Source organism: Grampus griseus, assembly GCF_964374135.1.
Source record: "Grampus griseus genome assembly, chromosome: 19".
Taxonomy (NCBI): Eukaryota; Metazoa; Chordata; class Mammalia; order Artiodactyla; family Delphinidae; genus Grampus; species Grampus griseus.
The window spans coordinates 8,607,723-8,625,715 of NC_139013.1; the positions used below are offsets into that span (position 1 = coordinate 8,607,723).

Genomic DNA, 17,993 nt, shown 5'->3' on the forward strand with positions numbered 1-17,993 from the left:
TCACTTGAAAGGCTCCTGTCACCTAGGCTATGGTTGGCAGTGGAAGGGCCGTGTAGAAAAAAGCAATAATGGAGAAGCTGAGTCCCAGACATATGCCTATGTCAATGTTCTCTCCCTCCTCCCCCCCACCATTTTACCCTTTGGTCATATCACTGAAGGAAATCCCAAATCTGCTAGCATCAAGATCAGTGCAGGGGCTTCCCTGGTGGCGCAGTGGTTGAGAATCCGCCTGCCAATGCAGGCGACACGGGTTCGAGCCCTGGTCTGGGAAGATCCCACATGCCGCGGAGCAACTGGGCCCGTGAGCCACAACTACTGAGCCTGCGCTCTGGAGCCTGTGCTCCGCAACAAGAGAGGCCGCAATAGTGAGAGGCCCGTGCACCGCGATGAAGAGTGGCCCCTGCTCGCCGCAACTAGAGAAAGCCCTCGCACAGAAACGAAGACCCAACACAGCCAAAAATAAACAAATAAATAAATAAAAATCAGTGCAGGAACAAGAGAAGCTATTCATTCATTCATTCATTCATTCATTTTTAGCTGCGTTGGGTCTTCGCTGCTGTGCACAGGCTTTCTCTAGTTGCAGCGAGCGGGGGCTACTCTTCATTGCGGTGCGTGGGCTTCTCATTGTGATGGCTTCTGTTGTTGCAGAGCACGGGCTCTAGGCTTCAGTAGTTGTGGTGCACAGGCTCAGTAGTTGTGGTGCATGGGCTCAGTAGTTGTGGCTCATGGGCTCTAGGGTGCAGGCTCAGTAGTTGTGGCGCACGGGCTTAGCTGCTCCGCGGCATGTGGGATCTTCCTGGACCTGGGCTCGAACCCATGTCCCCTGCATTGGCAGGCGGATTCTTAACCCCTGCACCACCAGGGAAGTCCCCCACCTGCAGACTTTAAATCACAACATTCCACACACCTGAAACACACCCTGTCTTCCTCTCTCTGCCTCGTCAAGCCTTTCCTCCAGACCTCAAACCCCAACTCGAATGCCATTTCCTCAAAAAGTCCTTATCACGGCACTCAGGTGAGTACCCTCTAAACTCTTCCAGTAACTGCTCCACAAAAATGCCTCTGACATAAATCACATGCAGCCCATGGCCTCTCTAGGATTGCTCCATCCTAGAGAGCTCCATAGACTCTGACTGCTCGGGAGGGTTTTGGGGTTTTGTTTGTTTGTTTTGTTTTGTCTTTGGGGCCATGCCTTGTAGCATGCGAGATCTTAGTTCCCCGACCAGGTATCGAACCCATGCCCTCTGCAGTGGAAGCTTGGAGGCTTAACCACTGGACCGCCAGGGAAGTCCCTTGGGAAGTTTTTTAATTCAACTGCCAACAACACTGAATATCATGTTTATGTTTTTAATCCTTAACCATTCTAGGGGCCCTGAGATTACTGCTTATTTACGGCTCAATTACAGAAAAGCACTTAAAATAGTACCTGGCACATAGTCAGCATTGAATGAATGTTAGCTATCATTACTCAGGCTCTAATGCAGCAATTCCCTTCTTGGAATCAATCCTGCAGAAATACTCACGTGGGCACAAAAATCATGTACAATGCTATTCACAGCAGCGTCGTCCACCACTTCCCTCCATTTTCACAGCCACACAGCCCTACTCTGAGTCACCATTTCTCACCTATAAAACCACAAGAGTGGGCTTCCCTGGTGGCGCAGTGGTTGAGAATCTGCCTGCCAATGCAGGGGACACGGGTTTGAGACCTGGTCTGGGAAGATCCAATGTGCCGCGGAGTCACTAAGCCCGGGCGCCATAACTACTGAGCCTGCGCTCTAGAGCCCGCGAGCTGCAACTACTGGGCCTGCACGCCTTGTGCTCTGCAACAAGAGAAGCCACTGCGATGAGCAGCCCACGCTGCAACGAAGAGTAGCCCCCACTCGCTCCAACTAGAGAAAGCCCACACACAGCAATGAAGACCCAACGCAGCCAAAAACAAATAAATAAAATAAATTTATTAAAAAAAAATACACCAGAAGAAACCCAAATGTCCATCGGCAGAATTACATAAAGCTGGTACGTAATAAAACAACAGCTAGTGCTCTCTTCAGCAGCACACATACTAAAATTGGAATGATACAGAGAAGATTAGCATGGCCCCTGCGCATGGATGACACGCAAATTTGTGAAGCATTCCATATTTTTTGTAAAGCAATTATACTCCAATAAAGATGTTAAAAAAAAAAAAAAAAAGATGATCAAAACAACAGCTAGGGCTTCCCTGGTGGCACAGTGGTTGAGAGTCCGCCTGCCGATGCAGGGGACACGGGTTCGTGCCCTGGTCCGGGAGGATCCCACATGCCGCGGAGCGGCTGGGCCAGTGAGCCATGGCCGCTGAGCCTGCGCGTCCGGAGCTTGTGCTCCGCAATGGGAGAGGCCACAACAGTGAGAGGCCCAAGTACCGCAAAAAAAAACAAAACAAAACAACAGCTAACGGGACTTCCCTGGTGGCACAGTGGTTAAGAATCTGCCTGCCAATGCAGGGGACACGGGTTCAATCCCTGGTCCAGGAAGATCTCACATGCCACGCAGCACCTAAGCCTGTGTGCCACAACTACTGAGCCCGTGTGCTGCAACTACTGAAGCCTGCACGCCGAGAGCCTGTGCTCCGCACCAAGAGAAGTCACTGCAATGAGAAGCCTGCACACCACAACAAAGAGTAGCCCCCGCTCGCCACAACTAGAGAAAGACAGTGCACAGTGACGAAGACCCAACACAGCCAAAAATAAATAAAACAAAATAAATTTTAAAAATAAATAGATTAAAAAACAAACAAAAAAAAAAACAACAGCTAACACTCACTACGTGCCAACCACTGTTCTAAACTCTTTACGTGTATTATGTCATTTAACCCTCACGACAATCTTACAAGCTGGTACCTTGTTATCCCTATTTTGCAGCTGAGAAAACAGGCACAAAAGAAGTTAACTAGCTTACACAGCTGGTTACACAGCTAGAAAGTGGCTAATATAACCAGCTAGTAGAGAAGGGCAACAATAGGGCAGAGTGATTGAGATGGTGCGCTCTGAGGCCACACTGCCATGGTGCACACCTACTATGGAAAACTAGGCAACCATTAAACAGAATAAAATAACACCAGTCAACGCTTAGGATACACCTACTGAATGCCCAAGCACTGTTCTAAGCAACTTACATGTACTAACTCTGCAAGGCAGATAGTATTATTAGTCTTAATTTTACAGATAAAGGAAGCTGAGTGTGGTAGACAAAATAATGCCCCCCCCACGCCTATGCTCCTCATCCCTGGGGTCTGTGAATAAATTACATTACGCCACAAAAGGAGTTTTGCTGATGTGATCAAATGAAGGGTTTTGAGATGGGGGTATTATCCTGGACTTTCCAGGTGGGTCCAAGCAATCACAAAGGCCCTTATGCGAGGGAGGCGGAAGGGTCAGAGTTAGAGGAGGAGATGCGATGACAAGCAGAGGACTTGCTCACAGAAGAGACTTGAAGATGCTTTGGAGATGAAGAAAGGGGCCACAAGACAAGGAATGCAGGTGGCTTCTAGGCACTAGGAAAATCAAGCAAACAAATTCTTCCCTAGAGCCTCCACAGGGAGTACAACCCTCCCAACACCCTGATTCTCCTTTAGCCCAGGGAAACATTCCAGACTTCTGAACTCCAGAATTTGTGCTGTCATAAGCCACTAAATTTGTGGTAACTGCTACAGCTGCCAATAGGAAACTAACACTGAGGCTCACAGTTCTTAGGGACCTTGCTGAAGACCACACAGCTACCAAACAGCAAAGCAGATAGCAACTCAGGCGATACTGCTCCAGAGTCTATGCTCTTAAAGTGATATGTTTCTCAGGATCACAAATAAATATAAAATTACACTGTGACATACTGGGTGTAGAGTCTACTGGTAACAACAGTGACAGTAGGGACTTCCCTGGTGGCGCAGTGGTTAAGAATCCGCCTGCCAATGCAGGGGACGCGGGTTCGAGCCCTGGTCTTGGAAGATCCCCCACGCCACGGAGCAACTAAGCCCGTGCGCCACAACTACTGAGCCTGCGCTCTAGAGCCCACGAGCCACAACTACTGAGCCCGTGTGCCACAACTACTGAAGCCCACACTCCTAGAGCCCGTGCTCCACAACAAGAGAAGCCACCGCAATGAGAAGCCCGCGCACCGCAACGAAGAGTAGCCCCCGCTCCCCGCAACTAGAAAAAGTCTGCGTGCAGCAATGAAGACCCAATGCAGCCAAAAATAAAATCAATTAAAAAAAAAAAAAAAACAGTGACAGTAATTACCAACCACAGAGGACTCACTAAGTTCCAGGCACTGAGCTAGGTACAATACATACAGTGCCTCACTGAAACCTTGATTATGGTTCTTCATTGTTTTTCTCTCAGAAAAAAAGCACACATCCTAAATGTTGCATACAATTTCTCTCCCTAAAAGGCCAAGTGGCTCCACAGGCCCCCAAGTAGGCCATCACGTTTCCATAGGAAAGGATCCATGTCTGCCTTGAGAAACGAAAAAACTGAGGTTCAGAAAAGGTGTCCAAGCTCTCACAGCTAACGGGTGCCCAGAGCTGGGATCCCAAATTCAATTCTAACCAGGATCTGTGATTTTTTTTTTCCCTCTCTCAATGTCTCCCCCATGCTGCCTTGCATATAGTAGGTTCTAAATAAATACTTGCTGATTTACTCTCCTCTCTACTTCTGCTGCCATGGGAATACCTTTTCAATTTCTGGGAAGGAAGGAACCAGTCTTTACACCACAATCTGAATTCACAATACATACTGCAAGGTAAGTCAAGACAATGAATTCCACTCATGATTAAAAATTCTGAAGACGACCAAATTCATATTCAAACCACATTTATTGAGAGTCTAATGCGTGAGAGTGAGTCATGCAAAAATCTTGTATAAGATGATTTCAAGTAGGGCGAGCACAATGTCCCCGAGGCCAGAGAGAGCTTTAGCATATCTGAGGAACATAAAGATACAAGCAGCCTGAATGGAGTGATCCAGGGAGATGCAGGCAAGGTCGGACAAAGCAGGGCAGGAAAGGCAACGGATTTTTAAAGATCTGAGTATACAGGAAATCACTGGAAGGCTTTAAGCAGGACTGCTGTGATCTGTTTTTTAAATTTAAATCAGTTTGGCTGCTGTGTGGAGGATGGATTATAGAGTCACACGTGGAACAGGGGAGACCAGGGAGGAACCGTTGAGGTGACCTGAGATGATGCGGGTAGCTTGGACTAAGAAGGGAGGATGAGACAGAGCTTGAAGCAGAGCCTAGAGGAATTCCCTATAGACTGGATGTGGACAGAAAGGACAGAGGCTCCTAGGTTTCTGGTCACTGTGACCAGGAAAATGATGGGGCCACTTGGAAGATCTGACCATTTTCTCCTTCTAAAAATACTCTCCGCTTAACTAACAGTACAGTCCTTTTCACTTAAATCTACAATCCTGCCCCATCCAACTGCCCATTCATTATACTTACTTAAATGTCCTGACAGAATCCAAGACAGACCTTAAGACAGTTCCTCACCTCGATCTGCCTGGGCAAATCTGCTTCTCCTACAGTCTTCCTTGTTCTTTTGGAGTTTCCACTCATCCCACTGACGCCTGCTTTATCTCATTTATCTCAACCTATTTCCTATTTAGTTTCCCTTATTTTGTGGCTGGTGATTTATACTTGTCAAATAATGGTAGCTATAACTTACTGAATGCCTTCTGTGCGTAGACTCTATTCATGCATAATCTCATTTCTTTCTCAATAGTCTTATGATGTAGATTCTGTTATTCCCATTTGACAAGTGAGAAAACTGAAGCACAGAGAAGTTAAGAAATGTATCCAAGGTTAGATAACTATGAAGCTCTGGAGCTGAGATTCAAACTCAACTATTAACAACTAAAAAATTGATCCTTATATGAAACAACCAGGATTGGCCTCCAGTACACACTCAGTCACTTTCATGGCAAGTAGGTGCCTATGGAACCAACTGAAGCGCTGTCTGAACAGCAGCAGTGTAGGGTAATGAGTGCTTGAAAACAGGGAAGTTTTTGGAGCCCCTTTCCTGTAAAGTCAAAAATTCAGTTGAGGGCTTCCCTGCTGGCACAGTGGTTGAGAATCTGCCTGTTAATGCAGGGAACACGGGTTCGAGCCCTGGTCTGGGAGGATCCCACATGCTGCGGAGCAACTAGGCCCGTGAGCCACAACTACTGAGCCTGCGCGTCTGGAGCTTGTGCTCTGCAACAGGAGAGGCCGCGACAGTGAGAGGCTCACGCACCGCGATGAAGAGTGGCCCCCGCTCACCACAACTAGAGAAAGCCCTCGCACAGAAATGAAGACCCAACACAGCAAAAATAAATAAATAAATTACTAAACTCCTACCCCCAACATCTTAAAAAAAAAAAAAAAACTTCAGTTGAGTCCTTAAAGATTTAGTCACACTCACCCCTCCTTTTTTGCAGATGTGGAACCTAAGGCCAAGAAACTGTTGTGACTCACCCAGGGTCAGAGAGCTAGTTAGCAGAGCTGGGAATTGAACCCAGGCTTCTGGACTTCCTAGGTCTTTGCAGTGTACAATCATTTCATCCACTCAACAAATATCTGAATGCCTACATACTTGCAGGCACTGGGAATTTAATAGAGACCAATCAAAACCCACATCTTAATTACTGGACATTTATAAAGTGCTTGCCCTCATGGAGCTTATCCTCTACTTCTCCCTTCTCAGTCACCCTCCTTCCTCACTCTTAGATAGGGGATAAATGACCGCTGAGTGGAAGGAGAAAAATTAGACATGCCTTTGTTGTGAAAGTCGGTGCAAAAACTGAAGCACAGTCTGAGAACATACAGGGCTGCCAGCTTCAACACTCTCCTTTATGTTCATCTGATTGAAAGAATGAGCCTCCCATTGTGGCTAATGAGCTACTGTGGAAATAGCAGTGAACCTGAAGTTAGTGGCTTAGATTCAAGTCCTCCTTCTTCTATGTACTTGGTGTGTGACCTTGGGAGAGGTGGCTCCCTTCCCTGAACCTCATCCACAAAATGGGCTCGGCGCCACAGCAAGAGATGCAAACTCACGTGCTTACAGGGGCCAGGCAATTCTATCAATGAGTGAAGCAGAGCTGCTGGAGACGACGGCCAAGTAGAGAGCCCAGGCTCTGTGTAAAAGAGCCTCGGGACTTCCCTGGCGGTCAAATGGTTAAGAGTCTGCACTTCCAATGCAGGTGACGCAGGTTCGATCCCTGGTTGGGGAACTAAGATCCCACATCCTCGCGGTGCGGCCGAATAAGAGAGGTGGCCACTGCTTAGCTCCAACCAATGTGGAGATGTCTGACCTTACTATTTTTCAAAAGATAGAAATCAGACACTGTGAAATCTCCATATGTGGGGAGGGTGGGGTTGGTTGGGAGGAAGACAGACACATCTTCCCAACTTCTCATTATAAAAAATTTCAAACATACAGAAAAACAGAAAGAAGAGTTAATGTTTTGCTCTACTGGCTTTACCCATATGCCGACATCACAGCACTTCACACCTTTAGCATGCAACTCCAAAAATATGACATTCTCCTTCCTAACCACACTATTATCACATCTAGAAAATAATTCCCAAATATCATCTAACAGGACTGAATACTCAAATTTCCCCTATTGCCTAAAAGATGTATTTTAGGGAAGTTTTCTTTTTGAACCAGGATCCAGTCAGGGTTACACCTTGCATTTGGCTCCACTCTTTACTCTCTTAATCTAGAACAGTCCCTTCTCTTGTTTTTTCCATGACATTGACTTCTGGAAGAGAACCAGGGCAGTCGTCTTGTAAAACGTTCCACATTCTGGACATCTCATCATTACCTCAATGGTGTCCTTTAATTTGTTCCTCTGTTCTGTGAAAACATGATATCTGGCAGGAAAACAGAAGATGATGCACTGAGGTTCTTATTTCACTACATCAGAAGACACATTATTAAATATTTCTACGTGAAGTCGATTTTATTCCTTCTGATGCTCAAACTGCCCCAAATTTGGCCAATTCTCTAGATTTTTAAATGCTAGCAACTAATTTCAAAAAAATTAAAACACTGTATGAGAGATACACACCATTTTTTTGGTTTTTTTTAATTTTGAGCCTTCTTTTAATTTATTTATTTTTATTTTTGGCTGTGTTGGGTCTTCGTTTCTGTGCAAGGGCTTTCTCTAGTTGTGGCAAGCGGGGGCCACTCTTCATCGCGGTGCGTAGGCCTCTCACTGTCGCAGCCTCTCTTGTTGCGGAGCACAGGCTCCAGACGTGCAGGCTCAGTAGTTGTGGCTCACGGGCCTCGTTGCTCCGCGGCATGTGGGATCTTCCCAGACCAGGGCTCGAACCCATGTCCCCTGCATTAGCAGGCAGATTCTCAACCACTGCGCCACCAGGGAAGCCCACACACCAGTTTTTAACCTCCAGACTGTATGAGTTCCCTTGAAGACCCTTTTTATTATTATTTGTCTCCCTTCCAATTCTCTGACAACCTTGGTCCAACATTATAGAGTCAGAGGCAAAACTGTAGCCAGAATGCAGTCTGTCCATTCGCAGGCTGCTTTCTATTTCACAAGGATCCCCAGTCCCCAAAGTTCTCCTATCCCACCTGGAGTTCCCTTAGAGACAAGTCAATTTGCTTTGCGGAGCCTCCTTCCTTTCTGTACAGAGGAGGAAATCACTGCCTTTCCTTCTCCAAAGAGCTGCTATGAGACTCAGCTGAAAAAGGGACAAGAGAGCACTTTAATCAACTCTGTAAGACTGTATACAAATCTATAGATTCCAAATGATAGGTAACCCCTTCCTACCCTCCCAGGACCCTCAGCCAATCCTTTTCAGGTTCTCCGCTGAGTTCCAGACATCTTCACTTCCTCAGAACAGCTCCCATCTCCCAAGAATTCCATACCCCGACTCTGATTTGCCCCTTAGGTCACCTCTCCCTCAGGAGCCCTCCATCCATTCTTTAATGCTCCTCAGATAAATCATTCATTCCTACCCCTCCGACAGATCTCTCACTAATTCCAGTTTAATCCTCACCAACTTTACCCCGCCTCAAACAAAACCACCTACTGCCCCCAACGCCTGGAATCAACCCTTCTAGTACACTTAGGATCCCCTTCTCAACCCTTCAGGAACCCCTAACACTCCTTCAAACGGCAGTTCCTAAACTCATTCGACACTGTGTCTTCAGCCCCATTCTCATCATTTAATCCCCAATCTTCTATTTCAGGTGCCTTCAACCCTCAGACCAGTGCTTGCTAATGCCTCGTAATGCGCCCTCCTCCCCAGTCACAGAAGGCTCCACACACCTAAAATGAGCCTGAAGTAGGCCTCACCCCACCCCACCCACCACACAAGTTCTCTCACCAAAAAGCTGTAGAAGCTCCCGCCCCTCAAACCTCTTGACCCGCCTGCCTCCCCAACCCTTGGATCAATTAATTCTGCCCTCTGTACTCACGCACATCACATAACCACCCCCCATCACTCAGACCTCATCACTGAACTCAACCACTCACATATTTATTTCTACTTAGATGTGTAGTAAACAGCTAAAACGTTAAGTCCAAAATAGAACTGCTGACTCTTCCCCCACCTCAGTCAGTGAAGGCACTTCCGTCTTTCCAACTGCTTCGGCCAAAAACCTTGAGTTCTGCCTCTCCCACTCCACACATTTAATCCTTCAGCAAAGCCTGTCCCCTCTACCTTCAAATTATATCCAGAATCTACATCTGATCCCTTCCCTAGAGTTCCAAGCCACCATTACTTGCATCTCAAGGGGATTACCACAGTAGCCCCCTAAGCGGAATCCTTATTTCCACTTCTGCCCACTTCCACCTGTTCTCCATGCAGCAAGAGCGATCCTTTTCAAACACAATTCAGATCGTGTTACTCCTCTGCTCAAAACTCTCCAACAGGTTTCCCAACACACTTAGAATTCAAAAACTACCTCCTGGGACTTCCCTGGTGGCACAGTGGTTAAGAATCCACCTGCCAATGCAGGGGACACGGTTTGAGCCCTGGTCCGGGAAGATCCCACATGCCGTGGAGCAACTAAGCCCGTGCACCACAACTACTGAGCCTGCACTCTAGAGCCCGCGAGCCACGACTACTGAGCCCACGTGCCACAACTACTGAAGCCTACATGCCTAGAGCCTGTGCTCCGCAACAAGAGAAGCCACCGCAATAAGAATCCCGCGCACCGCAATGAACAGTAGCCCCCACTCGCCGCAACTAGACAAAAGCCCGCGCGCAGCAACGAAGACCCAACGCAGCCCAAAATCAATCAATTAATTAATTTAAAAAAGAAAAAAAAAGGTACCCCTCATTTGGTTCCAGCCACCCTGTTGCTCTCATTTGCCAAGCATGCTCTGGCCTCTAGGATTTTACACTTGTCCCCTATGCTAGGAAGATCCTCTCAGATGGCCACAGGGCTCTTTCCTTTCATACAGGTCCGAGGCTCAATGTTACCTCTTCAGAGGCCTCCCCTGGCCACCCTATCAAAATAGCTCTCCCACCCCACCATCCGTTATTGATCCTCTTTCCCTGCTTTATTTTTTCTCCCTAGCACTTGCATTGCCTAATATTTTATTATTTTTTATGTGCATTGCCTCCCCCACCGGAACGTAAGCTCCATGTGGGCAAGGAGTCTGCCTAGTTCATTAATACCCGCTCAGCGCCGGTGGCAGGTGCTCAATAAATATCTGATCATATCGACCACCTCTTTCAAAGACCTCAGCCCCTCCGATAATTACTCCCCCATACCCAAGGTATCCCCAATCCTGTCCTCTCGGGACACACCCCCAGATCTAGACACAAGCAATCTCTTCGGGTACCTCCAGCACCCCCAGACTCTCCGTGCCTCTCAGGAACCTCACTTGAAATTACTTGCTCCAAAACCCCTCGGAAAAAACCCTCACTCTTTCAGACTGGCCCACTCCTTAGAGGCCACAAAAATGAATGCAAACTCTCATCTACTGGGCTCGCCAGTCTCCCCAGCAACCAGCAGAGAACAGGCTTCCACTACCTATGAATGAATGAACTATGCCCCCCCGCCACTTTCATCGTTTCCATGCATTCCTGGCCCCTCCTATTCCCTAAGTCCCTAACCCCGATCCAAACGCCACCATCGCTCCCTTCGGGCGTCGAGTTCCTGAGTCTGCATCCTCCGGATCGCTCAGAACTCCCCCAGCTCCCCTTCTAGAGGTCGCCAATTCCTCGGAACAGCCCTCCCACCACCTAGGACGTCCCCGCTTCCCATACCTTCCGAGGAAACATCCCAAATCAACCCCTCCAGTCCTCTCAGGAAGGCGACCACGGCCGGGTACACGATTCCCGCCTCCTCTCTTCAAATTAAACCCTCCGGCTCCCCAACGCCTCAGGCCAGACCACCCTCCAAACCCTCAGTCCCACAAGCCGCACCGGCCCTTACCGTTTCTGGGCCTCCAATCCCCAGAGACGGATCTGCCGGTCATACTGAGCCGCCTCCTCCTCGCTGATACCGCCGCCTGCCTCCTCCTTCTCCACCATGGCGCCGGCTCTCACCGCCGGAGCTCTGGTCCTGCTCACGGCAACCGCCCGCCGGCCCCACAAGCCGCCAACCGCCACGGGCCGCGCGCCCAGGCCGCATCTGCGCCTGCGCCAGGGATCGCGCCTGCGCACTACCTTCTCCAAGCCCCGCCTGCCCCTGGACCCTGGAACCACGTGGACCTCCTTAGCCTCCGAGGTGGGCGGGCATCAGCCAGTCACGTGATGGAGTCTCCTGCCAATCCTGGCCAAAAATCCGCGCGGCTTCTGGCCCCACAAGGATACCCAAGTGGTTGTTTATGAGGCCTTCAATTCAGCAAGTAAAATGGAGCGTCTGCCGAAATCCCGGTAACGGGGTTGTTGTGAAATAGGGTGGTGAGTAAAATAGATAAAATCCTGCCCTCATGGAACTTACGTTCCCTTGAGGAAAAACTTACGTTCCCAAAGGAAAAAATATATAAATCAGGCCCTCAATAAATGTTTTGGAGAAAATTAAAACAGGATATGGGACTACAGGGTGACAGGTGATTGTTGAGCAGAGATCTGAAGGAACCGTAGAAACAAGCTGGGTAGATAACTGGGAAATGTAGCATTCCTGGACAGAACAGCAGCTGCAAAGGCCCTGAGGCTGGCACATGCTAACGTAATTAAGGAGCTGTGGAGAGGGCAGGGTGGCTGGAGCAGAGTGAGAGGGTGGTAAGAGATTAAATCATAATATGAAGCAGGTGGGGAATCTTGTAGGTTAGTAATAGCTAATAATAGCTAATATGTATTTTCCCTAGGCAAAATACCTTTTTATTATTCATTCAACAAATACTTATTAGGAACTTGTTTGGGAATTCCCTGGCAGTCCAGGGTTAGGACTCTGCGCTCTCACTACCAAGGGCCCTGGTTCAATCCCTAGAACGTGCTTGTCAACAATCAGTCTCTGTGCTAGGGGTAGAACAGTAAAAAATTTTTTTTTTAATTTTTAAATAAGAATTAAATATAGCTGCCCTCTCATGGAATTTAAATGGGTTTTATATGGATTATTTCTCTAACCCTTGCAAGAGTAGATAAATTCTTTAATATTCCCATTTCACAGCTAAAGAGTCTGAGGTCCAGCAAAGTTAAGTATTGATATTAGTGGCCTGAACAAAGTCTTATATCTTAGAAGTAGTGAAGCTAGGATTCAAATCCAGGCCCACGTGCTTCCTCAGGAGGTTATACTGCTGGTGGTACATTAAGCTCCTACTATGTGCTCTGACCTTGTCCAGTGAGGTACATACCCTATGAACCTCAGAGATAGATATTTCCTCCCCTTTTACAATATGACTCTGAGACTCAGAAAAGAGTAGCAATTCATCAGAGGTCAAAATATCATTCAAGGGACTTCCCTGGAGGTCCAGTGGTTAAGACTCCATACTCCCAATGCAAGGGGCCTGGGTTCGACCCCTGGTCAGGGAACTAGATCCCACATGCTGCAACTAAGACATCACATGCCACACGTAAACATCCCTCATGCCTCAACTACAACCCGGCACAGCCAAATAAATAAATATTTTTTAAAAATGTATCATTCAAAAAATATGGAGGGACTTCCCTGGTGGCGCAGTGGTTAAGAATCCGCCTGCCTATGCAGGGGACACAGGCGCGAGCCCTGGTCCAGGAAGATCCCACATGCCGTGGAACAACTAAGCCCGTGCACCACAACTACTGAGGCTGCGCTCTAGAGCCCATGAGCCACAACTGCTGAGCCCACATGCCACAACTACTGAAGCCCGTGCACCTAGAGCCTGTGCTCCATGACAAGAGAAGCCACCACAATGAGAAGCTGGCACCACAATGAAGAGTATCCCCCGCTCACCACAACTAGAGGAAGCCCGCGCGCAGCAACAAGGACCCAACGTAGCCAAAAATAAATAAATAAATTTATTTTTTAAAAAATAGAATATGATAGAAGTGAATGCTGGGCCAATTTCTGAGTCCAGCCATTAAGAAATGGGCAGCCTCCCCTCAAAAAGCTAAACGTCGAATTATCATAGGACCCAGCAATTCCACTCTTAGGCATATACCCAAAGAATTGAAAGCAGAGACTCAAACAGATATTTGTATGCCAATCATCATGGCAACATTATTCACAATAGCCAAATGTGAAACAACCAAATCCATCCATCAGGTGATGAATGGATAAATAAAATGTGGTAAATCAATACAATGGAATAATATTCACCCATAAAAAAGGATGAAGCACTGATACATGCCACAATTTGGATGAACCTTGAAAATATTATGCTAAGTGAACGAACCCAGATACAAAAGGCGATGAAAAAGAAGTAGGTAGTGGTGATGGTTGCATGACACTGTGAATGTACTTAATGCCACTGAATTGTTCACTTAAAACTGGTTAAAATGGTGGATTGTATGTTATACATTTTTACCACAATTTTTAAAAAATTAATAATGTAATACACCCAAAATGACTGAATTGTACACTTTACAGCATTTCTTTTTTTTTTGAGGTACGCGGGCCTCTCACTGTTGTGGCCTCTACCATTGCGGAGCACAGGCTCCGGACGCACAGGCTCAGCGGCCATGGCTCATGCGCCCAGCCGCTCCGCTGCATGTGGGATATTCCTGGACCGGGGCACGAACCTGCGTCCCCTGCATCGGCAGGCGGACTCTCAACCACTGCGCCACCAGGGAAGCCCAAATTGTACACTTTAAACGACTGAATTGCATGGTCTGCGAATATCTCAGTGAAGCTGTTTTTAAAAAAAGGAAGTGGTCATCTTCCACTTTCTGTTGGGACACTTGCTCTTAACCCCAGCCTCCATACTAGCACAAGACAAAGCACCTTATGGAGACGTCCATATGGAGAGGAACCAAAGCTTCTGACCCTCAGCCCGGCCAACAGCCCCAGCCAACAGCCAGCACCATCTTGCTGGCCACGTGAGTGAGCCGTCTTGGAAGGAGACCCTCTGGCAAACAGTCAAGTCACCCCAGAGGGAGGAGAGAGAAGCCATTTTTGCCAAGCCGTGCCCAAAGTGCTGATCTGTAAGAAAAATAATTGTTTGCTGCGAATTCCCTGGTGGTCCAGTGGTTAGGACTTGGCCGCTTTCACTGCTTGGGCCCCAGTTTCCCTGGTTGGGGAATTAAGAACCAGAAAGCCCTGCGGCGCAAGTTTGCTGATCACTTGCTACAGAGCATTAGATAACCCGAATATTCTCCCCACCCAATTCTCTCTTCTCCTATTCTCTCCGTTTTTGCCCAACCCCAATTCTCTTATTCTCCCTGACTTTAGTTCCTTTCTCTGCTGAAAGTGGCAGAAAAATAAACAGAAACTTTGAGAAGTGCTGTCAAGGAAAAGAAGGAGCTTTGACAGTGTCTGGCTTAGTGTAGGAGTCAGGAAATAATATTGTGAGAATGTGAACTCACTCTCCATTTTTCTGAATTTAGTCTATCTGATAGGTTTATTCATTTACATTTCCCTGAGGATGTCCTCAATGCCCAGCCCTGTACTAGGCAATATATAACCTCTAGGGGGAGTATTTTGTACTGTGGTTTCAGGGAACATCTCTCAGAGGAAGTAATGACCAAACAGACTCTGGAGGAATGAAAAGAAGTCAGGTGACTGTGCCATGGTGACCCCAGGGGACAAAGGGATCATTGAGAAACCAGATCATGAATTTTTTAAAAACTGAGATATAATTGACATATAACATTGTATTAGTTTTGTGTATGGTCTTTTTATTTTATTTTTTCATAAATTTATTTATGTATTTATTTTTTTTTGGCTGCATTGTGTCTTGCTGCACACGGGCTTTCTCTAGTTGCAGCGAGCAGGGGCTACTGTTCGTTGAGGTGTGTGGGCTTCTCACTGTGGCTTCTCCTCTTGTTGCGGAGCACAGGCTCTAGGCGCGCGGGCTTCAGTAGTTGTGGCACAGGGGCTCAGTAGTTGTGGCTCGCGGGCTCTAGAGCGCAGGCTCAGTAGTTGTGGCGCACGGGCTTAGTAGCCCCACGGCATGTGAGATCTTCCCGGACCAGGGCTCGAACCCATGTCCCCTGCACTGGTAGGCGGATTCTTAACCCCTGCACCACTAGGGAAGTCTCTTTATTTTTTTTTAAGCCTGGAAATCTATTTGATAATTGCAATATGTGATCATTGTACTTTGAGGCAAACAGAGAATGTAAAAAATTCAGGATCCTAGGGAATTCCCTGGTGGTCCAGTGGTTAGGACTCTGTGCTTTCACTGTGGAGGGCCCAGGTTCAATCCCTGGTCGGGAAACTAAGATTCTGCAAGCCACTGGTTCAGCAAAAAAATAAAATAAAATAAAATTCAGGATCCTGAGCACTAAAGCAACTCTTTAGTGCAACTCTTCCAGAATGAGCACTGCTTTGCTTAGAATAATTTGAGGCTGTCTTTGAAATGAGCAAGTTTGGGAAGCACATGCCTCTTCAGATTTGTCATGTTTCTTCCAAATATTGCTGGGCCTCCTAGGAAAGGCCCTTTCCTAACTGCCTTCCTGACCCCCAATTCAGCCTCCAATCATGACCTTACCCCATATCTTACTCTAGAGGATGAGATGCAGGTGCAGATGGTTTGAAGTTCAGGGACAGAATGAGAAGAGCCATTTGATAATTTTAATTTTATTTTATTCTGTCAAAAATTTTTATATTTGGGACTTTTAATAGGCCCTTTTTTGTCCTATGAGTTATAGTATACTGTATCTTCATAATTAGTTATGGTTTATGATATTGATTTATATAACTGATATGTTTATATCATTATAGTTAATTTTTAATTCTAATGAAGGGAAAAAGTGACACCAATAAATCAAAGGTGAAGTTAACCAGGCTTCCCTGGTGGCGCAGTGGTTGAGAGTCCGCCTGCCGATGCAGGGGACACGGGTTCATGCCCTGGTCCAGGAAGATCCCACATGCCGTGGAGCGGCTGGGCCCGTGAGCCATGGCCGCTGAGCCTGCACGTCCGGAGCCTGTGCTCCTCAATGGGAGAGGCCACAACAGTGAGAGGCCCGCGTACCGCAAAAAAAAAAAAAAAAAAAAAGATGAAGTTAACCAATTAAAAAAACTTGGATCTTCAAGCTTAAAAAAAAAAAAAAAAAAAAAAAAGATCTTCAAGCTTACACAAAGTAGGTCCTGGGCTTCCCTGGTGGCACAGTGGTTAAGAATCCGCCTGCCAACACAGGGGACACGGGTTTGAGACCTGGTCCGGGAAGATCCCACATTCCGCAGAGCAACTAAGCCCGCGCGCCACAACTACTGAGCCTGCGCTCTAGAGCCCGCGAGCCACAACTACTGAAGCCCACATGCCTAGAGCCCATGCTCCACAACAAGAGAAGCCACCGCAATGAGAAGCCCACGCACTGCAATGAAGACGAGCCCCTGCTCGCCACAACTAGAGAAAGCCCATGCACAGCAACAAAGACCCAATGCAGCCAAAAACAAATAAAAATAAAATAAATTTATAAAAACAAGAAACAGTCCAATGAATATTTACATAACTTTATCTAGATTCATTAATTTTAAGTTTTGACACTTTTGTTCTCTCACACGCACACACACATTTTATATATATATATATAATTTTTATTTTGCTAAACTATTTTAGAGTTAGTCATCCCAGGTCTTTAAATAAATGCAGGGAAAAGTTTTGAGAATTTTTTTTGAGAACTACAGATCTCACCAGGAAACTCTGGAAGGCCAGATTCTCTTAAACATTTCTGGTACATAAAAAGCCAAATATGCACAAATTCCTTAAACCAAAAGATTCATTCCTGGGACTTCCCTAGTGGCGCAGTGGTTAAGAATCCGTCTGCCAATGCAGGGGACACAGGTTTGAGCCCTGGTATGGGAAGATCCCACATGCCACGGAGCAGCTAAGCCCATGTGCCACAACTACTGACCCTGTGCTCTAGAGCCCATGAGCCACAACTACTGAGCCTGTGTGCTGCAACTACTGAGCCCGCATGCCTTGAGCCCATGCTCCGCAAAAAGAGAAGCCACCACAATGAGAAGCCGGCGTACTGCAACAAAGAGTAGCCCCCGCTCAGCCACAACTAGAGAAAGCCTGTGCACAGCAATGAAGACCCAATGCAACCAAAAATAAATAAATAAATTTTTAAAAATTCATTCCTGAGGTCTGGGTCACTTGAACATTTCTATATTTAACTCCAAATATTCCCCAGCATTAAATAATGTCAACTAGGGAAAAAATCATGGCGACAAGGGGATTCACTAAGTTCTCTTTTTTTTTTAAATCAATATTTATTTATTTATTATTTTTGGCTGCGTCCGGTCTTAGTTGCGGCATGCAGGCTTCTTTCTAATTGTGGCACACAGGCTCCAGAGTGCATGGGCCCTGTGGTTGAGGCACACCGGCTCTCTAGTTGTGGCACGTGGGCTGAGTAGTTGCGGTGCACGGGCTTAGCTGCTCCGTGGCATGTGAGATCTTAGTTTCTCAAGC

General features: G+C 46.9%; 1 protein-coding gene across 1 annotated transcript in view; it reads right to left on the reverse strand.

Moving 5' to 3' along the window:
• The window catches only part of SAE1 (SUMO1 activating enzyme subunit 1), a 73,927-nt gene extending 62,309 nt beyond the window's left edge, over positions 1 to 11,618 (reverse strand). Inside the window, exon 1 of the mRNA XM_082677858.1 lies at positions 11,432 to 11,618. Within this exon, the coding sequence (XP_082533984.1) occupies positions 11,432 to 11,529 (98 nt within the window). The 5' untranslated portion in view covers positions 11,530 to 11,618. The remainder of the gene's footprint in view (positions 1 to 11,431) is intronic.
• Between the last annotated feature and the right edge of the window lie 6,375 nt (positions 11,619 to 17,993).